Here is a 24,689-nt window from a genome sequence, read left to right as displayed (position 1 = left end):
GCGGTCCCCAGGGTTGCCCCACCAGGAGGTGAACACGTCCAGAATCGGAAGCAGATAAGCCGACAAGAATAAGGCAGGAGAGTGGTCACAGGAATGAGCCAAGGTCAGGGCGGGCAGCAAGCAGACGAAGTAGTGGACAAGCCGGGAGGTCGATCAGGAAGTCAACAGGAAACAGCAGGTTCAGAATCAGGAAGTACAGGTAAAGCTGCGGACAAGACAGCAATGGCTCAGTGCTGCTGTGGTGTTTAAATAGGCCAGCCTTTTGCCAATTAGTGCAATTAGTCTGCACTAAGTTAACTCTTAACTGGCAGATACATGACAGCACTTCAGTGTACACAGGGAGTGTTCCGAACACCGTCCTATGCTCTGTCCTCATTGGCTTACTGGTTATATTTAACAGCAGCAGGAGCCAATGGCTCTCTGCTATGTGAGCCAATGAGGAGGGAATCTTTGCTCCCATGAACATCGTGGATCAAGATGGGGCTCAGATAAGTATAAGAGGGGGCTGGGGGAAGAGCTGTAATCAAAATCTTTTTTTTCCCTTATGCATAGAATGCATTAAGATTAAAAAACCTTCTGCCTTTAGAACCACTTTAAGGCTTCAAGTCTTGCTGAAGGATCTGCAAATGGTTTGCAAAAGCTTACTGTACACACTCTTATACAAGTTGAAGCTCTTTTTAAGCAAGGTCTAATACTTCTGAGACACTGACATAAAACAAGTTTACAATACTGGGGTTCTTATCGAATGTCAGTCAGTCAGGTCAGTGAATTAGGAAGAATTGATGCCTGGGACATCCAGCCATGTTGTGCTTTTGGGAGAAAAACAGTGGTATCCCTTGTATTTCTGCCAGCACAGGTTTTCTTTAAAGGAACCCCTTTACCAGTTCTCTGGGGTAAAGATAGTGGAGGGGGAACTGGCATGTTACACACAAACCCCTGCCATTCCTATAGGAGCTCCTTCTCTTGAGGCACCAGAGTTATTGAAGAATCTAGGGACCTTTGCCACTGGGCTAGTGCTATTAGGTGGGTGGCTAAAATGCTAACGTGCTACTGTAATTATAAAGTTAACTTATTTAAAACAACTGGAAAAGTAAGAAAAAATACTAGAGATCACATCGGGCAGATCTCTTGCAAGGATGACTAAAAGGATAGTAAGGGGGCCCACAATTTTTTTTTTTTTTCAGCATAGTTGCAATAATGTGTCAAGATTTTTCAGGATGGTTTTTGTTGTAACAGGTATTGGAGGACTCTCGAGCAATTCTCATTGCAGCTGGAGTACAGCCTGATGGTCCATTCCCTGAAGATGACAAGATTAAAGATGGTACGATGTATTTTGTAGGTGTAAAATGCTTACGTCTTAAATGGTCCATTTTATTGCTTGCTTCTATACACACATTTATGAATTAATAATTTTTGCCAATTTGTGAAAAGATTTAATTTTCAAAGGTTTTAAGCAAGTTTAGTTATTGCATGTCTTATTGTATTTTATAAATTTTTACAGTTTTGCATTTCACAAATCAAAGTGACAAGATAAAAAGTATGTGAACCGTTTGGCATTAACTGTTTTTCTGCAGAAATTTGCCATCAAATGTGATTTGATCCTCAAAGTCACAACAGTAGGGCACACACAATGTGCATAAGCTGATAACACACAAACCCTTCTAACTTTGCGTGTCTTTATTGAACAGAACCATTAAAGTGTCAGTGCTGGAGGCAAAAGCAAGTGAATCCTCAATGTTTCATTGGGCAACTATGTGGCAAATGAGGTTTAATGTTGATAAATGTAAAGTTATGCACTTGGGGGCTAAGTATATGCATGCATCATACATACTAGGTGGAGTAGAACTGGGGGAATTCATCACGGAGAAGGATCTGAGTGCTAGATCATAAGCTTAATAATAGCATGCAATGCCAAGCTGCTGTTTCCAAAGCAAGCAAAGTCCTTTCTTGTATTAACAGAGGCATGGACTCCAGAGAGAGAGATATGATTTTGCCCCTGTACAAATCATTAGTAAGACCTCATCTGGAATATGCAGTTCAGTTTTGGGCACCAGTTCTTAAAAAGGATATCGGGGAACTGGAGAGGAAAACAGATTTTGTCTCCAAATACGGAAAGGCTTCTTCACCATAAGAGCTGTGAAAATGTGGAATAGACTCCCTCCAGAGGTGGTTCTGGCTTGCTCACTAGATTGCTTTAAAAAAGGCCTGGATTATTTCCTGGGTGTACATAATATGAATGGGTACTAATATTTATAGGTAAAGTTGATCCATGGAATATCCGTTTACCTCTCGGGGGATGAGGAAGGATTTTTTTCCCCCTGCTGTAGCAAATTGGATCATTCTTTGCTGGGGTTTATTTTCGCCTTCCTCTGGATCAACAGCAAGTATAGGATTATGGGATTTATGGTAGGGTTTTCAATACTGTGTTTTTTTTTTTTTTTTTTTTTTTTTTTTTTATGGTTGAACCGGATGGACTTGTGTCTTTTTTCAACCTGACTAACTATGTAACTAATCCTTGGAGTGAAATGCTGATCAAACCTTCTTTTAGCAGCTCTTTCGGTAGCCCTGGATCAGACCTCCACAAAATTCAGGCAAAATTGCTTGAACATTGAGACTTGGATAAGGATCACATTTTATAGCATATTGCTGCAGAAAACCAGTTAATCCCAAGGGGTTCACACTCTTTTTCCTGCTGCCGTATATCCTGTTTTCCCTCTTAAAAAATTGACTGCAAAAATTGTGATGTTTTTATTTGTTTGTAAAGGGAGTAGAATATACAACCACTAACGGTGTTTAGGATGGTTAATAGTTTAGGATGGAGGAGTGTTTATGATGGTTAATAAGAGGGCCTTAGTTACAGAAATGCCTCTATACTTAGCCTGTCAGCAGTACACCAAAGTGTGAGTATGTATATGGGCGCACAAGCTGCCACAAATGATTAACACGAAGAAGTATGCGGAGTTGAACCATTTAATCCAGAAGTTGTTGAAGGTATAGTGTGCGGCTGACTATTTATCATAGATCTTTACCAAAGTGTACCTGTTTTGCATGTAGGAGACCACCATGATTCCAGTCTTAACTCCTGTAGAACAATATCTATCATTCTGACACCAGTCAGCCAGGGGTGTCTGCAATGAACGCAGAGTGCTTATAGACCTGTATTTGAATTATGATTTGTCTGAGTGAAAGATTCCTTGTGTGTGGCACGTAGCACCCCTGAAGGATTGCATAACACCCTGGGAGGGTGAAAAAGAACTAGAATACCACAGGCAATGTTTCTGAAGCTGAGGAGCATCAGTTGTTGGGGGTATTTCTTTGCTGCATAGCTTGGGGTAGAAATCTTAACAAGGCTGACTTATATGTAGACCTATACTTGTGAGTTTTAGACTGCAGCATTTGTAATGCAACAATCCTGAGAGAGACTCATGTTCCTGCAGGGACTGTTCTGTCTACTACAAGAGAAGGCAAACTTTACTGCCCTCTCTGCCTGTGAAGTAGAAACAAATTGTGATATTTTACATACAGTAGCACTAGCAACCCAATCCACAGCCCTATTTGTCTAAATGTTTCCACCTGATAACCCCCCCATACTGTGCCACCAACTCATGCATAGCCTACCTGCTTCAGAACTTTAGCTTGGTATTTTTAATGAATCCTCTGTATGTAGGGAAAGTTAAAAATAAAGAATAAACAAAATAACGCTGTTTGTAGGGCTATACAGCATAGATTTGCGCTAGATTTGTACACATGTAACACCAGTGTAAGATTTAAATGTGCTAAATATCTGTGCATTCTGTCTCTTCTGAATCCAGCTTATTCCCATACGGTGGAAAATTCAGCTTTTTTTGGCGATGTAGTCCTACGCTTCCCAAAAATTGTTCACCATTATTTTGACCGTAATTCTAATTGGAATAACCTCATTCGATGGGGAATCGGTTTCTGCAATCTGAGTGGAATCTTCAATGATGGTCCACATTCCCAGCTCCTTGACTTGGTATGTCTGAAGTCTATCATTAAATGCAGTCTTCTCCAAGATATTGTAGACACGTTTTCTCCATAGTTTTGTGGGAAGAACACATGATATTTCTTTGACATGATTATAGAAAAGTAACTTGGTTACTGTATTGCGTATGTATCCTAATACAGCATAAGCCTGTTTATCTTATCCTGATTTCTTTTCATTTCATGTTTTTAGATGTCTCAAGAGTTGGGCATTAGTGAAAAATCTCCTGATTATCGAAATCCTTTCAAAACTGACAATATGGAGGCAAGTAGTGACTACATTATATTCTTAAAAATTAAGCATTCTTCATTACATCCATTTTAGTTTAGTGACACTGACTGTATTCTCCAGTAAATTAAGAGTTAAACAGTTCAAAAGTGAGAAGGTCTGCTTAACCACTTCCTTAACGCTGGACATCATATGACGTCCAGGGTTTTTGAGTGGGGATATCTGAATGATGCCTGCAGACACAGGCATCATTCAGATATCATTTTTTTCAGCTGGCGATTCCCTTTACCATTCCTGTTCAGCCGCTTGATCGATCTTACAGCTCGCCCGTGCGATCGGTGAGCCGGAGAAGGAATCTGCCGACGGTGGAAGTGAACCATAGAGACTGCCGAGGACCAGATGGTCCCCTGCAGTCTGACTCTCGGAGGCCCGGGCACGACAATATGACATCACGCCCGGCCTGGCAGTTGTCAATACTGCCGTGATGAGGTCATTTTTTTTTAGTCTTTCTAGCCTGTAGGAGAGATCTGAGGTCTTATCAACCCCAGATCTCTCCATAAAGAGGACCTGGCAAGCACTATTCCTATTACAAGGGATTTTTACATTCCTTCTAATAGGAATAAAAGTGATCAAAAAAAAAATTTAAAATAAAGGGAAAGTGTAAAAATAAAATAAATAAAAAAATAAACAATAAAAAAAAAAATGCAAGTGCCCTCGTCCCTGCGTGCTCGCACACAGAAGCAAACGCATGCGTAAGTCGCGGCCACATATGTAAACGGCGTTCAATCCATACATGTGTGGTATGGCCGCGAACATTGGAGCGAGGGCAACAATTCTAGCCCAAGACCTCCTCTGTAACTCTAAACTGGTAACCTGTAAAAAAATGTAAAGCGTTGCCTATGGAGATTTTTAAGTACTGAAGTTTGGCGTCATTCCAAGAGTGTGCGCAATTTTAAAGCATGACATGTTAGGTATGTATTTACTCGCGTAACATCTTTCACATTATACAAAGAAATTGGCTACATTTAGTGTTTTTTTTTTTTTCAAAAAAAACGCATTTGAAAAATTTCTGCGCAAATACTGTGTGACATAAACAGTTGCAATGACCGCCATTTTATTCCCTAGAGTCTCTGCTATAATGTTTGGGGGTTCTGAGTAATTTTCTAGCAAAAAGATGATTTTTACATGTAGGAGCGGAGTGCCAGAAATGGCCCAGTTTGGAAGTGGTTAATATATCTTAGCCAAATTTTGTAGTTGGAGCTTTTTGCTGTTCCACACTGTTTTTGAGTGGGACTGTAGCAGTCGCTGATGAAGAAGGTGATTGGTCATATAAACTTAGAAGCGACAATAACACTGTGGTGTATGTAAGAAGCAACTTGAGCAATGTTTGGGTTGGGGCGCATGACTGATGGGGGAGAATTAAATGGCCATATCATTACAACAGTGTGTTTTATGGCTCTTAATAACAGAATGTAAAGTGTTTGTGCTAGTGGGATATCTTGGAACACAAATACCATAGATGAATAAAAACTGTAGCCCTGGGCAGCTTAGCTGTGTCTGAATTATTAATTTAAAAACGTAATATTCAGTTTTTCCTTGCATATACTTTATATTTATACCTAAACAAGATTTGCTATCATACCTTACTTGATAATGTCACAACTAGCCTTCTGTGCAACAGTATGCATGGACCCATATCATAGAACCTAAAGTCTCTATGTGGGTCAGTGAACAGATCCAGTGGGGTAAACATCATTCTTCTGCAGCACCGGGATTGCCCCTCTCAATTCGTAACCGATCCACATGATTGAAAATGATGGATCTTAATAGATGCTTTCACTATGTACAAAAATGGAGGCACATATTTGCTGACTATTGATGCAGTTTGGCCTTCCGTGCACAAAGTGATACAGAAGAGGGAGTGATTCTGTAAGTTGCCAAAAGATCAGACTTATGGAAGTCACAAAAATTTGCCACTGAGTGTAAAAATGATTTGAAGATTTTTCTCCTTGTAGTCAGTTCAAAGTTTTAGGTTTATCAAATACAATCATCATATTGCACCACCTATGAGTTTCAATAAATGTTTCCATTTTTTTTTACATATATAAATGTAAGTATCTTGAAAGGTGGAGATTAGCAATGCAATAAACCATTTAGTGGCAGTGTTTTTCCAAAAATTCAATAAGACCTCATTCACATGGCAGAAAAAAAAAAAAAATGCATTTACAAATGTTTTTTATATTTGTGGATTAGAATGTAGCGGCATGGTTTTTCAATTAAGACATTCCCACAGTTGTGTAAACATGCACTGCGTTCGGATCCATAACATAAAATACAAAAATCCGTGTCTGAGTGTATACACTTACACCACTGAAAAAAGAACAGGACAATTTTTAGGTATATTATGCAGGAACTTTTGTTCCCTTGCCTAATGATCAGGAACATTTTTAGCACTGTTATGTCCAAGTGAATGTAGCCTAAAAATATCAAACTGAATAAGCCTGAACTACACACATTTGGACCCCCCCTATGTTTTTTCTACAAGCTGCTAGGTGTAAATTTTCCCACCTTGATAATTCCAAGATGATTTAAAGTAATACTCAGCGCTATTATAAAACACCATTACTCATACTCCTATTCTACTTCCCCACATACCGGTAAACTTCAAACAGCAATATAAACAATTTCCAAAAATTTGTGCAAAACTCATGTCGCAAACCATGAAAATTATGTGAAAAACTAGTGACTGATAACCATGTAATAATATAACCTTTCCTTCCTAACATAAACTTGACATCCCTTACAATTTGTACCTCCACTCGAAAAATTACCCCAAAAGTGATAAATTGTATACACAATTCTTTCACTTGTGGCGCCTGATGTTGCACGTATCCTTCCTTCAATGCCTCTCATCCAATGGACTTTCTTAGAGGTAGCATTATGTCAACCCATATAATAGACTTCATAAATTCTATAAACTCTCCAAAATATTTTAGATAAAAACAGAATCACATTTAAAATCATCAGGTATTCAGTGCAATAATACCCCTCCCCCAGGTTATTTGACCCCTGATAATTTGGTAAGAAGCAATTCCAAGTTCACATTGTGACCTAACTCCAGATTTATTTACCCGATCCTCCCTTCCTCCCCATTGCTAGACCAATCCCCACAGCGCCTTCTCCCCTGTTCTCCAGCATACTAGTGACCGGTCCTCTTTAAGACCAAAGTAGGGTCAAGCGCCCTACATTTAGATATGTTGATGCTGAAGGACAGTCCACTGCCAGATTGTAGGGTTATGCCATCTGCTGGAGGAGCAGAAGATCCGGTAAGAAAAGCGACTTCTCCTCTCCTCTAGACAAAACGTGCAAATTAACCTTTGCAGTGTGGGTGCAGCCCACCTGCGAGGAATACGTTTACATTTTACCAGTGATGGAATTTAAGACCTTTCAGCTACAGGAACTAGACCATATGTCGATTTGGTCTCATTTCTTGATATTCCCATAATCCTATTTGACCTTCTCCAGTGTCCCTGGAACGTATCAATCCCACTAAATGTCATTTGCCAAAGGTCACTAATATGGAGTAGCTAAAAATGTTTAGATAAACTATGATTCTTAACCACTTAAGCCCCGGAAGATTTTACCCCCATTCCGACCAGGGGGTATTTTGCGATTCGGCACTGCGTGACTTTAACGGAGAATTGCGCGGTCGTGCGACGCTGTACCTAAACGAATTTGGCGTCCTTTTTTTCCCACAAACAGAGCTTTCTTTTGGCGGTATTTGATCACCTGTGCGATTTTTTGATCACGCGCTATAAACAAAAAAAGAGCGTCCATTTTGCAAAAATAGCAATATTTTTCCCTTTTTTTTATATGAAATTCCCCCCAAAAAAAATGTAAAAATCAAAATTTTTTAAAATTTTCGGCCAATTTGTTTTATGCTACCTATGTTTGGTAAAAAAAATCGCAAAAAGCGTATTTTGATTGGTTTGCGCAAAAGTTATTGTGTTTACTAACTAAGGGAAAGATTTTTGTCATTTTTGTTGTTTTTTTTTTTAACGCGTAATGGCGGCGATCTGCGATTTTTTTTGCGGTACTGCGACATTGCGGCGGACAGATCGGACCCTTGACTGACATTTTTGACACTTTTGGGGTTACCAGTGACATTTCTACAGTAATCAGTGCTATATATATGCACTGTTACTGTAAAAATACACTGGTAGTGAAGGGGTTAACTTTATTTGAGAGGGAGGGGCTGTGTGTGTCCCTAGGGGCGTGATTCTAACTGTGATTGGCTGGGGCTTCAGCTGTATGCAGACTGATCAACGGATCTACATAGTAGATCCAGATGATCAGCTCTCATACAGCGAGGAGAATGACAGGCAGCTTGTTTACACAAGCTGCCTGACATTCTCCCTCTCCCCCGCCGATCGCAGAGTGGCCGGCGGACATCGGGTCCGCCGGTCACACGCGCGGGGGGGTCCGTGACCACTCGGGAGCGGGAGCGCGCCTCCGGGGGCGCGCGCTCGCTCCCTAGACCCTCACAAGCTAGTGACGTAGCCCTACGTCACTTTGCCTGTGAGGGGCTGACCGCCGACGTAGATAGTCGTGCGGCGGTCGGCAAGTGGTTAAAGTGGTTCTAAAGCCTCACATTTTACAATAATGATATCTATTAGCTACATTAAACATAACTGCATGATTCATTCTTTCTTTAACATTTTTTATAATCTACCTAACATTATATTTAACTCACTGTTATGGGCTGCAATCTTGGTAATCATAGCTCTGGATTTCCTTGGGACCATGTGATGCTGCCTTAGGGACTACAGGTTTTAGCAGACTTTGCGGTAATGCACATGCGCTACCCATTCCCTTCTCAATAAGCTGACGTGAGCGCTATCACTGGCACCGTCGGCAGAATAAATCAACTTTTCTGTTCTGCTTCCTAGACACGTTCACTCCTTGCCTTTTGAAGCCTTTGCCGATGATATTTATGGGGAGGCAGAGCAAAGAAGGAGCTCCTGTCTCTGAAGTCGTGATGCGTATGCTTAAAGAAGTAGTCCTGGCAATTTTTTTTTTTAAATAAATAGAATCTTTCCTCTTTTTAATATTTTGTTCCTGTGAGATCTACAATCAAGTTCTGGACTGGGCTACGGACTGGATAATCTAGATCCAGAGGGTCCCCCCAGTCTGTCAAGCAAGCGTGTGCAGACCGCAGTTCTGCGATCGGCTGCGACATAGCCCTCTTGGATGGGGCTGGCCTGCGATTTAAATGTTTAGTGAGCGCGCATACGAACTGGCTTCGGCCTGAGTCGCAGTGTTTCCTCCTGGCTGACAACACCCACGTTGCGATGGAGCGGTGGTCTGTCCGGAGCGGTGCCCACCCTGTTCCTGGTGTGGTAAGTAGCTGTCCCCCCCCCCCCCCCCCCATCAGCTTCTGGGATCGCCCTGAGAGCCACCTGAGGCCGACATTTTCTTGTAACCATTTATGCTACAGATCGGCGGACATGTTTGTGTAGCCTTTGCGGCCATTTCCTTGTGGTTTCCCATTGAAAATAGTGGCGGCCATGTTTTTGGAGCTGGATGGGCAGTGATTCGGCGGTGGGAGCCCCTCCTCGGCCTCTAGTGCTGATCCTTGGGTATTTATCTTCTTGATCACTGCATGGTGTGCAGTTAGTTCCACCTGACCGGTGGTGGTGAGTCTGTTTGTGGGGTTCTCTCTCCCTCTCTCTGTTGCAGCGGTGGGATGTCTCTTGCAGTGTTCAACACTTTTTTGTGTGGGTTCCCTTCTCCATTAATGGAGTCCCTAGAGCATATTTCACCACCTGATCCCCTCTCAGAACCCCTCCGGGTCCCAACAACTGACTGCACTGACCGCCATCCTGAAGTCCTTGGTGTCCAAGGTAGATTTGGTCCTGGGAAAACGGGCTAGCAAAAAGCGTCCCCCGCCTTTACCTGCTTCCTCTGTCTCATCAGATCCAGAATCTGATTCGGGTGGCACAGGACGGTTGCAAGTTACCTTTCAGGGTTTGCCTCTATGCACCCTGCGTGCTCAGATAGTGAGGATGATTCCTCTGCTCCTCTAGTCGAGCATGAAAAGGTGCTAGTGGATGCACTGATTGTATCAGTGCGGGAAACCTTAAAGATGGAGGATGCGGGTCACCTTTTGCACCCACAAGTCCTCCAAAGCGGCGAAGGTGTTCCCCTTTCCCAACTTCTTAGACCGTATTGTCACCAAATAGTGGGGGTGACGGAAACACACCTTTTGCAATGTGGTACCCCTATGAGGATTCCCTCCTTCAAAAATGGATGGGTCCTCCTGTAGTGGACTCCCCGGTTTCCAGGTTATATAAAGCCACTGTAAGCCCGGTTGAAGATTCCCCTGTCTCCTCAGATCCAGCTGATAGAAGGTCAGAGGCCTTAACCCACCATATGTTCACTGTGGCTGGTTTGGTACTTAGGCCGGTATATGCTATTGCCTTGGTATCGCAAGCTATGACAGAGTGTGTTAAAACTTCTACGCCAAGACCTGGAGGGGGAACAGCTCCCCACTGCCTTTGCGGAGTTTGCGGATCAGTTGGTCCAAGGGATGCGGTTTCCTTGATTTCTAGACTGTCTCAGCTGTGGTCCTGCAGGGCATTGTCTATCTGAAATGCTGGTCTGCGTACCAGGCTTCTAAGAAGGCCTTATCCGATCTTCCATATGTGAGGGATCAGTCAAAAAATTGTGTAGCGCTAATCGTAAAAATAATAAAGCATCATAAAAACATGACAAATTCATAACAAATCATAAAGGTAAAGGAAGACAATTATTTGTGCAAGAAATAAAAGTCCCAAAAGTGAATAAGTCCAAGGGTTCCAGAACATAAGTGATCAAATCCAGGTAAATTGTTCAAATAAAACACCACTGGCAAGTGTAGGTAGGACACCACAAAGTGCAACTGATGGGAGGCAGCTTACCAGAACACAGTGGTCATTCAACTTAATGAAATGACCTCACCAAGCTTTTTGAATCAGTATTCCAGCCAAAACAGGAAAACCAGGCAGTAATGAGGAAGTTCCAGTCTCCACAACAGGTGTATTCATAAGGGGGTCGCATATGCATGGAAATATATAGTAGAAAAGACCTAGTGTGATACCGTCTTGATATATAAAACGAGTTTATTAAAGATCTACTCGCATAGACAGGCGAAAAACAGGCACATCAAAACATATAGGCTGTAGTGGGTCCGATCTCGGCATCCCACGTGTTCCAAACAGCACAATGAAACAAAGCCGGCATGGATGGGGGCGTGTGTGCGTAACCTCTGGTCATGTGAGGGATCGCCTGTTTGGAGCTTCCTTAGATGACATCATCAAAGGCCTCACAGGGGGAAAGAGTACTCTTCTTCCTCTGGCTTCCAAGGATAAGGAGTCCCGTCGCAGACATGGGCCTTTCTTTTCGGCTCACAAGAGGCCTTTTCGTCCCTCAGGGTCTCAAGACAAGAGATCTAAGCCCTTCAGAGCCTCTGCCGGGGGTTCCAAGAGGACCTGGTCCGGCAAGCCATAAGTGGGTTCTGCCAGACCTGCGGACAAAGCTTCCTCCACATGAAGGGGTGCCCTCATCCGTATCTGGGGTGGGGGGATGGCTTAACAGGTTTCCAGATCTGTGGACCTCCCTGATAAAGGACAGGACAAGTGTGCCCACAAAGTAATTCGCTCCGGCTACAAGATCAAGTTTTTGGATCATATCCTCCCGACAGGTTCTTCCCTTCCAACCTTCACTTGTCCCCAGATCGCTTAGGGGATCTCTTTGGGGCAGTGAAAGACTTGTTACTTCAAGGGGTGATTGTCCCGGTTCCGGCATTGGAATGCTTTCAAGGTTTTTACTCAAACCTGTTTACAGTTCCCAGGAAGGAAGGCAGGGTGTGCCCAATTCTGGACCTCAAGGCACTAAACTGCTTTATGGGGGTACAGACGTTCTGAATGGAATTAATTCACACGGTGGTGGCGTCCCTACACATCAGGGGGATTTCCTTGCCTCCATCAACATCAAGGACGCCTACCTACACATCCCAATATGTGTCGGTCACCAGCGCTTCACCCGCTTTGCCATGGGTGAGAAGCATTATAGGTTTGTGGCGTTACCGTTTGGTCTCGCCTCCGCTTCTCCGGTCTTCGTAAAAGTATTATCCCCGGTGCTAGCATTGCTGTGTCAGCGGGGGATAGCGGTACTGGGGTATCTGGACAATTTGATTTTGCAAGCAGAGTCTTCGACTGCTCTGTTGGAAAACTTGGAGATTACTCTGCAAACTCTTAGGGAGTTCGGTTGGATTCTGAATCTTCAGAAGTCTGCTCTGGTTCTGTCCACAAGCCTGGACTATCTGGGTCTGACTTTGGACTCGGCCTCAGCCAGAGTGTTTCTTCCTCTGGAAAAACTTCAGAAATTGTAGGAGGCAATTCAGCTTCTGCTGTCCAGCAGACGGTCATCTCTTTGGTCTTGCATACGGGTACTGGGCCTGATGGTGTCTACCTTCGAGGTGGTTTCACTTGCATAGTTCCACGTGAGATCTCTTCAAAAAGATTCTGGTGAAATGGAACAAAAATCCTCAGTCTCTAGACAATCGGATCCTGTTGAGCCAGAGTCCGAGGCAGTCCCTGGTTCGGTGGCTTTGTTCTCCAGCACTTTGTCAGAGCAAATTATTTCTTCCCCTGTACTGGATGGTCATCACCACGGACGCCAGCCTGTCCTGGTGGGGAGGCATCCTCGGCACAGTGCGTGCTCAGGGGATCTGGACTCTGGAAGAGTCCAGGCTACCAATCAATGTACTGGAATTATTAGACTGTCTCCGAGCAATCAGACATGTCATCTCCAGGGGTGTCCGGTACAAAATCAATTAGACAATTGTCCATTACCAAGGGGGGCACGAGAAATGTCCTGGCAGCTCGGGAAGTAGGCGGCATTCTAAAGTGGGCATAACGATTCATTCCAGCCCTCTGCTGTGCACATTCCAGGGGTGGAAAATTGGCTGGCGGATTACCTCAGTCGACAGGCGTTGGACCAGGGGCAATGGTCAGTTCATCCGGAGATGTTTAATCAGTTGTCTCCTTTTATGATTGATCATTATCTTATATTGTAGCGCTGAGTGGAAGTAATCCAATCAGTTTGTGTGCTTCCCTTTTTTATTTATTTCATCAGTTGTGTCTCCGATGGGGTACTCCAGAGGTGGATATGGTGGCCTCTCGCCTCAACAGGAAAGTGCATAGGTTTGTGGCATGGTTCCCTGATCCTTGAGCCGACGCCGCAGACGCATTAGTGGCTCCTTGGAGTCAGTATCGTCTGATTTTACGCTTTTTCTCCTCTCAAACTTCTGCCGTGACTCCAGCGCCAGATCGAGGCAGAAGGGATTCCGGTCATCCTAGTGGCTCCAGACTGGCCTTGCTGGTGTTGGTATGCCAATCTGGTACGGTTGGTCACCGATGCTCCTTGGAGATCTCCTCTCAGGGAAGATCTGTTGTCGCGAGGGCCAATCTGCCATCCTGCTTTACAGTCGCTGGCTTTGACGGATTGGGTGTTGAAAGCCATGTGTTGAAAGATAGAGGCTGACTCTGTGATTCCTACGCTGTTAAAAGCTAGAGAATCTACTTCTAGGAAGATTTTCCATCGTACTTGGAAAAACGTACATTGCGTGGTGTGAATCCCTCAGGTTCACCCTCGCTCCTTTTCAGTGACTCGGATTTTGGCCTTCCTCCAACGAGGGGTTGAGCAGCTCCTGGCCTTAAGTACTATCAAGGGCCATGTTTCGGCTTTGGCGAGTTTCTTTCAACGTCTGTTGGCCACACACTCCTTGGTGCGTACCTTTCTCCAGGGAGTGAGACATTTGGTTCCTTCAGTGCAGTCTACATTACCGCCGTGGGACCTTAATTTGGTGGTGTTAGTTCTTCAGAAGCCTCCCTTTGAAAACATTCGGGAGGTTTGCCTGCTTACATTGTCCCAGAAGGTGGCCTTTTTGGTGGCTATTACTTCTGCGCGCAGGGTGTCGGAGCTGGTGGCACTGTCTTGTCATTTGCCTTGCCTGGTGGTTCACAGGGATAAGGTCGTTCTTCGTCCATGTTCGTCGTTCCTTCCAAAGGTCGTCTGATTTTCATTTAAATAAAAACATTGTGTTGCCCTCCCTGTGTCCCAGGCCTTGGCATTCTAAGGAAATTGTCTGGCATTCCCTGGATGTGGTTCAGGCAATAATAATTTACCTGGCAGCTAAGTAGTCTTTTAGAAAGTCAGACTCACTATTTGTCCTCACGGTTGGACCTCGCAAGGGGTTGGTTGCTTCTGCTGTAACCATTTCCAGATGGATCAAACAGACTGTGGTTCAGGCTTATTCTATTAAGGTTCAGGTTCCTCCTTTCCCTGTTAAGGCGCACTCTACTTGGGCGCTTAGTGCCTCCTGAGCCTTCCATCATCAGGCTTCAGTGATGCAGGTTTGCAAGGCCGCTACCTGGTCATCTGTGCACTCTTTTACAAAGTTTTGTAAGGTGTATTTGTTGGCATCTGCGGATTCTTCCTTCGACTGCAAGGTTTTGCAGACTGCTGTTTAGAGGACTTGGTCCTCTTTGAGGGTGTTAATTTTTTTTCAGGTGAGCTTCAGTTGTTTAATGGTTGAGCTTCATGTTACCTGCTTGGCTATGTTTAGCCTTGGGAACAATTTTCTTCTTGCTGTTCCCACCCCTCATGTTTGACACTGCTTTGGGACGTCCCACGTAGTCAAGAAGATAAGGAGCTGTGTCCTTTAATGAACGAAAGAGTAATTGGGATTTTTGACTTACCGTAAAATCCATTTCTCTGATTTTCATTGACGGACACAGCACCCACCCCTCCATGGAGTTTGGGTTTTTCCTTCTGACACTGCTTGTAACAAAACTGAGTACCTATAGCAGAGAGTGGGAGTATACACCCTGGGATTGCCCCATAGGTGTAGTCAAGTTTTTTTCCTGCCTAGTGTCCTACTCCTGTAGGGGGCTGCATAACCCACAGTCAAGAAGATGAGGAGCTGTGTCCGTCAATGAACATCAGAGAAATGCATTTTAATATTCAAAATCCCATTATTCCTCTGATCTTAATATGAAGTTTCCTGATCATGTATACCACATATTTTGGAATTCACATAGATACTTTTAACAAATATTCAATTACATTTTTTTTTCCTGTGATACTCACAAAAATATGAAAAATATTAAAAAAAAACAAAAGAGCAGCTAACACTTATGTGAAATCACCAGGCAAAAGTAGAAAATATCTCTGATAAAAAGTGCAGCATTCTTTTTAAAGAAAATATTTTTAATACCAAAAAATTACTTCAAATTCAAAAATATTTGATCTATATACTCATATAGTTCCTGTATAACTTCATTCAAATAATATAAATACAACCCCAAACAAAGTAAATTATAAAGTTATATACACACGTGTGTGTGTGTGTGTGTGTGTGTAACATATATTCAAACCAATAAATGTCCTCTGGTAATAAAAAATTATGTAGAAGTCTACGCAGTCGCAACTTGTTGGTTGTGAATCACAGAAAAATGTGTGCTTTGTATCATAAATATCACCTAGTGTTAGAAATCTACGAATTCCCAGTTTACCAGTTCAATCCACCCAGGTGCATCAGATGTGCCCTCGCCTATTTTGGTTGACAGCAGGTAATATATAGCATTTTTTTTTTTTTTTAATTCCCCTTTATTTAGTAAGAGGTTGCAATACAGAGTTAAGGCACATCAGGTAAAAATGGAATGGAGCAATCTGACAACAGGTCCATAAACAGCATTTCACCAAGGGTTACAGTAGCTGTGAAATTAATATAGTCAACTGGAACAGGTGGGATCATGTGGGGTATGCATACTAACAGACATATCAAATGTAACAAAGATTGGCGGATTGAGGGACAAGTAAACAACCTCAGTTATAGAAAACCTATGAGTGTCGGGTACCAGGGTAGTACCGACGGACAGGCTCCTGTACAGAGCAGGAGCAGGAAACAATAACTCCAAACCATGGAGTCAGTCAGGGAATGAACAAGCCATAGGGATAAAGCTACAGTAGACCCCAGTCTTGGGGAGAGAGTGCGGATCTGTACAGATGGGAGAGTAGGGGGAAGGGGGCAGAAAACATAGGGTGAAGAGGAGAAAAGTAAAAGAGGGAAGGAGGAAGGGTGCAGGAAGGAAGCTGAAGGGACCGGCGAGACCTTGGTCTCCAGGCCCGTAACCCGTGACATTTATTGGTTTGCGGTAAAAACAGAGGGTTTTGTTTGCACACATTTGCAAATATACAGCTCCTTTTCAAAAAATTAGCATATTGTGATAAAGTTCATTATTTTCTGTAATGTACTGATAAACATTAGACTTTCATATATTTAAGATTCAATTACACACAACTGAAGTAGTGCAAGCCTTTTATTGTTTTAATATTGATGATTTTGGCATACAGCTCATGAAAACCCCAAATTCCTATCTAAAAAAATTAGCATATTTCATCCGACCAATAAAAGAAAAGTGTTTTTAATACAAAAAAAGTCAACCTTCAAAAAATTATGTTCAGTTATGCACTCAATACTTGGTCGGGAATCCTTTTGCAGAAATGACTGCTTCAATGCGGCGTGGCATGGAGGCAATCAGCCTGCGGCACTGCTGAGGTGTTATGGAGGCCCAGGATGCTTCGATAGCGGCCTTGAGCTCATCCAGAGTGTTGGGTCTTGCGTCTCTCAACTTTCTCTTCACAACATCCCACAGATGCTCTATGGGGTTCAGGTCAGGAGAGTTGGCAGGCCAATTGAGCACAGTAATACCATGGTCAGTAAACCATTTACCAGTGGTTTTGGCACTGTGAGCAGGTGCCAGGTCGTGCTGAAAAATGAAATCTTCATCTCCATAAAGATTTTCAGCAGATGGAAGCATGAAGTGCTCCAAAATCTCCTGATAGCTAGCTGCATTGACCCTGCCCTTGATAAAACACAGTGGACCAACACCAGCAGCTGACATGGCACCCCAGACCATCACTGACTGTGGGTACTTGACACTGGACTTCAGGCATTTTGGCATTTCCCTCTCCCCAGTCTTCCTCCAGACTCTGGCACCTTGATTTCCGAATGACATGCAAAATTTGCTTTCATCCGAAAAAAGTACTTTGGACCACTGAGCAACAGTCCAGTGCTGCTTCTCTGTAGCCCAGGTCAGGCGCTTCTGCCGCTGTTTCTGGTTCAAAAGTGGCTTGACCTGGGGAATGCGGCACCTGTAGCCCATTTCCTGCACACGCCTGTACACGGTGGCTCTAGATGTTTCTACTCCAGACTCAGTCCACTGCTTCCGCAGGTCCCCCAAGGTCTAGAATCGGTCCTTCTCAACAATCTTCCTCAGGGTCCGGTCACCTCTTCTCGTTGTGCAGCGTTTTCTGCCACACTTTTTCCTTCCCACAGACTTCCCACTGAGGTGCTTTGATACAGCACTCTGGGAACAGCCTTTTCATTCAGAAATTTCTTTCTGTGTCTTACCCTCTTGCTTGAGGGTGTCAATGATGGCCTTCTGGACAGCAGTCAGGTCGGCAGTCTTACCCATGATTGCGGTTTTGAGTAATGAACCAGGCTGGGAGTTTTTAAAAGCCTCAGGAATCTTTTGCAGGTGTTTAGAGTTAATTAGTTGATTCAGATGATTAGGTTAATAGCTCGTTTAGAGAACCTTTTCATGATATGCTAATTTTTTGAGATAGGAATTTGGGGTTTTCATGAGCTGGAGTATGCCAAAATCATCAAAAATAAAAGGCTTGCACTACTTCAGTTGTGTGTAATTGAATCTTAAATATATGAAAGTCTAATGTTTATCAGTACATTACAGAAAATAATGAACTTTATCACAATATGCTAATTTTTTTAAAAGGACCTGTATGCGTAAGCCGCAGTGACCACGCCAAGGGACTTCTGTATACACTGTGGTCCTAACTCTAAATTTCCTGAGCCTCCATAGTAGGAGCACATAGAATGGATAACTAAGGGCAGGTATGCCTTGAGGGAGTGCACCCCTCCTTAAGGAGGAACAGTGGGCATTATACTGTCAGAAGCTTAAAGTGCAGTAAAATAAAAAAACACAAATTCGCACGTGACCTAACTTACAGGAGTGGGGTGCATTGATAGAGGAGAATTTTAGGTAACCGAAGAGGCATCAGCACAAGGGACACATCCTACAGACTGTAAGGCAGGCCATACATGAATATTTTTTTTTTTTCATTAAACCAAAATTATCTAAATCCCCCATCCACACATTCTATGCGGGTGGGGGAATCACTCCCGCTGAGCGATTTGTATTCTGGCAGCGGGGAGCCTTCCCTACTGGAAGAATACAATGATCTGTGTTGCCAACTATAGCCAGTGTCTCTTCTGAACTGAGCGAATTTTGATCCATAAATGGTCGTCTTTAGTTCTGTCCCTTGTGTTGATTTTTGTGTTTATATTGACTGCACTTAGGCTTGGACATGCAGGATATATTTGGCCTTCTGTTAAAGCTCCATACTCTTATCATTCAAAATTGTTTTCTTTTTATACAACAGCGGACGGTTCGCTTTAACATAAGGGTGGTCCCAGCAGTGAATTTGCCGTGGGATCACCTTTATGGGCGGCGGGAGAGGTGCTCAGGTCCTGTCCTGCTTTTTTTCTACTACAAGGCATGTTTACATTCTTTTTTTTTTTAAAGGAACAGTGTAAAAATAAAACATATAAAATAAATAAGAGGAAAAAAAAAATGAATGCGCCCCGTCACTGTTAGCCCGTGCGCAGAAGCGAACACGTACACAAGTCACGCCCACATATGTGAACAGTGTTCAAACCACACATGTGAGGTATCGCCGCAATCATTAGATCGAGAGCAATAATTATAGCCCTAGACCGCCTCTGTAATTCTAAACTGGTAAACTGTAGAAATGTCGCCTATTGAGATTTTTAAGTACCAATGTTTGTCGCCATTCCATGAGCGTGCACAATTTTGAAGCATGACCTGTTGGGTATCTATCTACTCAGCGTAACATTATCTTTCACATTATAGAAAACAATTGAGCTGACTGTTTTCTTATTTTTTATTTAAAGTGTGTGTTTTTTCCCAAAAAATTGCATTTTTAAGACTGCTTCGCAAATATGGTGTGATAAAAAATATTGCAATGATCTCTATTTTATTCTATAGGGTCTCTGCTAAAAGAAAATATATAATGTTTGTGTTCAATGTAATTTTCTAGCAAAAAAAAATGATTTTAACTTGTAAACAACAAATGTCAGAAATTGGCCCGGTCCTTAAGTGGTTAAACATTAAAGTGTTAATAAACCCAGAACCTGCATTCACTATATCTGGTCTCCCACAGTATACAGAACATGGAAATGCAATTTTCTCTTACGTCCTCCGACAGTCGCCGCCTCTTCATATTCGTCACATATGGGGTATTAGACTTTGCTCCGAAGGAGTAGCTAGGCAACAGAATATGTTAACATTAAAACTTTTAACATATCCCACCCTCAAGGGGTGGTCCCCTCAGTCAATACCCTCCTACTTCCTGCAACCATATCTCAGTTTCAATGTCTAGCTTGTCAGGAGTGGCTGGCTCTCTCTGTGCTGGGGCTTTGTGCCCCAGACTTTCTTCTTTTTTGATTTTTTGTTTGAGTTTTCTCTCTACCTTTACTTAGCTGTTCTTTTTGTCAGCATTAGTTAGTTCTTGGATGAAGAGGATCATGCGGGCTGGGTCTCGGGCTGATCCCCCTGGTCGCAGGTCGTGGGTCAGTGGCTTCCCAGCCTGCCATTGAGCGTTCAGCCAGGTAACGCTCCTGGCACAGTGAACGACCCATCCCTGTTCGGTGCAGGGATGATTGGTGAGGTGGCTACCTCACTGGATGCTGTGCGGTTTCTTAACCCCCATTCTGTGCGTCTTGTATGCGACTCTCCCTGCCTCATGTGCAGCGGCTTGTTCGCCTGTGTCGGTCCCCCACACCATTGTGAGGTAAGTGTATCTATGTGGGGACCTGTCTGTCTGGGGGGGTGTCAGTCTGGGACTGTGTAACCTGCCTCTGTTCACACTGTTTGTCTCCCTATCACTCGGCTGCATGCTGTGGGCTGCAAGGGGGGGGAGCTGTGTGACACTGTGTGTGTCAGCCTTGTCAGTGTGAGAAGCTGTGTGCTGTGGGGCATGTTTTGGGCATGTTTGGGCACAATACAGCGATCGCTGCGGCGATCTGACATGTTTTTTTATACATGGATGACATGTGTGCATTACTGTACTGTGGAGCGGCGGTTTCGGCGCCAAACGGCGCCATTTTGCCTACACTCGCTCCGGCCGCATGTTCTACATGCATGGCGGCCATTTTCTTGTAGCCTCCCATAGGCTTTCATAGAGCGCCCTGGCAGCATCACTTCCTCTTCTCCAGGAACACCGATCGAGGCAGCAGCAGCGGCGAGGGTCTCCTCAGGTTATATCCTTCTTATCCATTGCCTGTGTCAGTTTTATTGTCCCTGTGGGGGTCTCATTGTGCTTGTGTGTGGTGCGGTGGGCTGCGCTCGCCGCGCTTGTTAAAGGGGCAGCTAACCCTTTATTATCCGGCATTTGTAATAGGGGCAATGGATTCTCAGGAGGGCAAATTTCCTACCGCCTTGGTGGAAAGCCAGGGGACCGCTGTTCCCCCCCCAGGGGGGGATTTAGCCACTATTGTGGCTGGCCTTGCTGCTCAGGTGCAGATGCTGGTGGCTGCTCAATCTACTAAAAGACCCAGAGTTTCTCTTTCCTATGATTCTGAGGGTGAAGGTGATGGGGCTGTTATGGCGGGGGCCTCCTTATCGGGGTCCCGCTCCTCCCTGGATCTAGTGGGGTCCGAGGTGGAGGCTGAAGTTGAAGGGGTTGATAATTCTCCCCCTGGCTCGCCTGAAGAGCTTGCAATCATGGATGAATTGATTGCTTCCATAAAGCAAACGCTGCGTTTGCAGGATGAAGTGTGTCCCCCCGCTGCCTTGGCGGCTTATGGGACGCAGAGAAAACGCAGGACGCCGCAGGTTTTTCCCTGCAATGATGATTTTCAGCGCGCTGTTAAGGAACAATGGCGCAATCTGCGCAAACCTTTTGCTGTACCAAGTAGGTTCAAGCTGCGTTATCCTTTCTCGCCTTCCACTGATGAAAGGTGGTGTGTGCCACCCCCAGTGGATCACGCAATTGCGGTTTTAAACAAATCCACTGCGATTCCTGCAGAGGATTCCCCTGTGTTCCGTGATGCCACGGATAGGAGATTGGAGTCTCTTGCCCATCATACTTATTCTGTTACGGGTTCTATGCTTAGGGCGCTGTTTGCCTCTCTCATGGCGGCCCAGGCGGTCGCAAGTTGGACGCAGATGCTTCGGCGCGTCCTAGTGGCCGATTCGGCCTCGCCGGCGACCCTGGATATGGTGGATCAAATCCACCAGGGTGTCATGTATCTGTGTGATGCGGACTTGGACTTAGTCCCGTTGGCTGCACGTGTGCACAGCGTGGCGGTGTTGTCTCGCCGCCTGGTTTGGTTGAAATGTTGGTCGGTGGACCAGTCTTCACGTAAGACCTTAGCCAATCTGCCTTATGATGGGTCTCGCCTTTTTGGGGAGTCCTTGGATGTGTTGATTAAGGGGATCACCGGAGGTAAGAGCACTCTCTTGCCCCATTTCCCCAAGGCTAAGGGGGCTTCTGGGAAGAAGCATGCTAATTTTCGGCCCCCTCAGGGGTCCTTTCGTGCCTTTCGGTCGCACTACAAGGGCAAACCGTTCAAAGGTCAAGGCTCTCAGAAGAAGCCCTGGTCTGGAAAACAGAAGTCCGGTCAATCCGGATCCGCAGCCCATAACAGTGCGGCCTGAAGGGGCGCCCTCACCCAGTTTTGGGGTGGGGGGACGCTTGCTCGGTTTTCTTCAGCCCTGGTTGGCCCGCGTGCGGGACAGATGGGTTCAGGAGATCGTTCGATCTGGTTACAAGATCGAGTTTCTCTCTCGGCCGGAGAGCAGATTTTTTCCCTCAAATCTTCAACTGTCTCCAGAGCGTTTACGGGACCTGCACCTGGCGGTGCGGGACCTGAGGGCTCAGGGAGTGGTAGTTCCGGTGCCTCATCGGGACAGATTTCGGGGGTTTTATCCCAATCTGTTCACCATGCCCAGAAAGGAGGGCAAGGTTCGTCCGATTCTGGACTTGAAGGCTCTGAACCGCTCTGTGCGGGTTCGCAAGTTCCGCATGGAATCCCTGCGGTCGGTGGTGGCTGCCCTGGTTCCGGGGGAATTCATGGCCTCCATCGATTTGAAGGATGCGTATCTTCACATCCCCCATTTTCGAGGGTCACCAGAGGTACCTTCGATTTGCCATTGCGGAGGATCACTACCAGTTCGTGGCGTTGCCTTTTGGTCTCGCCTCGGCTCCGCGGGTCTTCACCAAGGTGCTTGCACCGGTTCTGGCATTATTGAGGGCCCAGGGCATTTCTGTCCTGGGGTATCTGGACGACATTCTGGTTCGGTCTGCGACCAGCCAGGGTCTGGAGAAGGACCTGTCTGTCACGATGCAAACTCTGCAGGAGTTTGGTTGGACGATAAATTTTCCAAAGTCGACACTGCGTCCGTCGGTTCGTCTTCCCTACCTGGGAATGATTCTGGCCTCGGTGCAGGCGAAGGTCTTCCTGCCGGAAGACAAACTCGAACTCTTCAGGAGGAAGTCAGGTCCCTCAGGGACGTTCCGCACTCGTCTCTGCGGACGTGCATGAGATGTCTGGGATTGATGGTCTCGGCCTTCGAGGCGATTCCCTTCGCCCAGTTTCACACGCGGGGTCTCCAAGCGGAGATCCTGTCCATGTGGGACGGGCGACCTCAATCTCTGGATCTTCAAATCTCGTTGAGTCATCGCACCAGAAGAGACCTTCTGTGGTGGCTCCAGTCCCCGATGGTGTCCGGGGGCAAGTCGTTTCGTCCTATCTCGTGGACGGTAATCACCACGGATGCCAGCCTGTCGGGCTGGGGTGGTGTTCTGGGCGTTATGTCCGCCCAGGGGACTTGGTCGGAGGGGGAGTCCTCCCTTCCGATAAACATTCTGGAATTGCGTGCGATAAATCTCTGTCTTCATCGCTGGACGGACCGGCTGCAGGGCTGCCCGGTTCGGGTGCAGACGGACAATGCCACGGCGGTGGCCTACATCAACCACCAAGGGGGCACCAGGAGTGCCCGAGCGGCTCGAGAAGTGGCCGACATTCTGTCTTGGGCCGAGACTCATGTCCCGGCGATAACGGCGGTTCACATTCCGGGGGTGGAGAACTGGCAGGCCGACTATCTGAGTCGCCAGACCCTGGATCAGGGGGAATGGTCCCTCCACCCGGCTGTCTTCCAGATGTTGTGCGCGAAGTGGGGTCTTCCAGATGTGAACCTGTTCGCGTCTCGTCTCAACAACAAGGTGGGAAGGTTCGTGGCAAGGACGCGCGACCCTCGGGCAGACGCGTCGGACGCGTTAGTGGCCCCGTGGCATCAGTACAGGCTGATGTACGCGTTTCCACCGATTCAGTTGCTGTCCAGGTTCCTTCGCAGGTTACACTCGGAACGCAGCACGGTGATTCTTGTGGCACCGGACTGGCCTCGCCGGTCCTGGTACGCAGACCTTGTGAATCTGGCGGTCGACACCCCGTGGCGTCTGCCTCTTCGAGACGATCTCCTGTCTCAAGGACCGATATACCATCCTGCTTTACAGTCGCTGGCTTTGACGGCCTGGCTGTTGAGACCGAGGTCCTGAAGGAGAAGGGTCTCTCCCCAGAGGTCGTTCATACCTTGATCAACGCGAGGAAGTCTTCCTCGGGGAAGGTTTATTACCGTACTTGGAAGGCCTATTTTGCCTGGTGTGAGTCCAGGGGGTTTTCACCCCGCACGTACTCGGTTTCCCGAGTGCTGTCCTTCCTTCAAACGGGTGTCGATCAGCGTTTGGCGCTGGCTACGATAAAGGGTCAGGTGTCTGCGCTGGCCGTTCTGTTTCAACGTCCCGTGGCTTCCAACTACTTGGTTGGCACTTTTGTTCAGGGAGTGCGGCATCTGGTTCCTCCTAGGAGGGATCCTCTGCCCCCTTGGGACTTGAATCTCGTTCTATCTGTGTTACAACGTGCTCCTTTTGAACAGATCAGGGAGATCTCGTTGTCTATGTTGTCCAAAAAAGTCGCCTTTTTGGTTGCGATCACTTCGGCTCGCAGAGTGTCGGAGCTGGCGGCTTTGTCCTGCAAGTCTCCGTATCTGGTTGTTCATTTGGATAAGGTGGTCTTGCGACCTAATCCTTCTTTTCTTCCGAAGCGAGTTTCGGAATTCCATCTTAATGAGGATATTGTCTTGCCTTCGCTGTGCGCGAAGCCTAAACATCCAAAGGAGGTGAGATTACATTCTTTGGATGTTGTTCGGGCGATAAGGGTTTCCCTTAAATCGACTGAGTCTTTTCGAAA

The 24,689-nt window shown here is 45.5% G+C and overlaps 1 protein-coding gene across 1 annotated transcript in view; it reads left to right on the top strand.

Annotated features, from left to right (window-relative positions):
- The window catches only part of CCDC134 (coiled-coil domain containing 134), a 109,527-nt gene that overhangs the window by 53,792 nt on the left and 31,046 nt on the right, over window positions 1-24,689 (top strand). Inside the window, exons 4-6 of the mRNA XM_082265048.1 lie at window positions 1,237-1,321; window positions 3,813-3,994; window positions 4,196-4,267. Coding sequence (XP_082121174.1) covers window positions 1,237-1,321; window positions 3,813-3,994; window positions 4,196-4,267 — 339 coding nt within the window. The remainder of the gene's footprint in view (window positions 1-1,236; window positions 1,322-3,812; window positions 3,995-4,195; window positions 4,268-24,689) is intronic.

Source organism: Pelophylax lessonae (genome assembly GCF_965119305.1).
Source record: "Pelophylax lessonae genome assembly, chromosome: 8".
Lineage (NCBI taxonomy): Eukaryota > Metazoa > Chordata > Amphibia > Anura > Ranidae > Pelophylax > Pelophylax lessonae.
The sequence above is the reverse complement of the archived record's forward strand: the minus strand, read 5'-3'. Positions and strand labels throughout refer to the sequence as shown.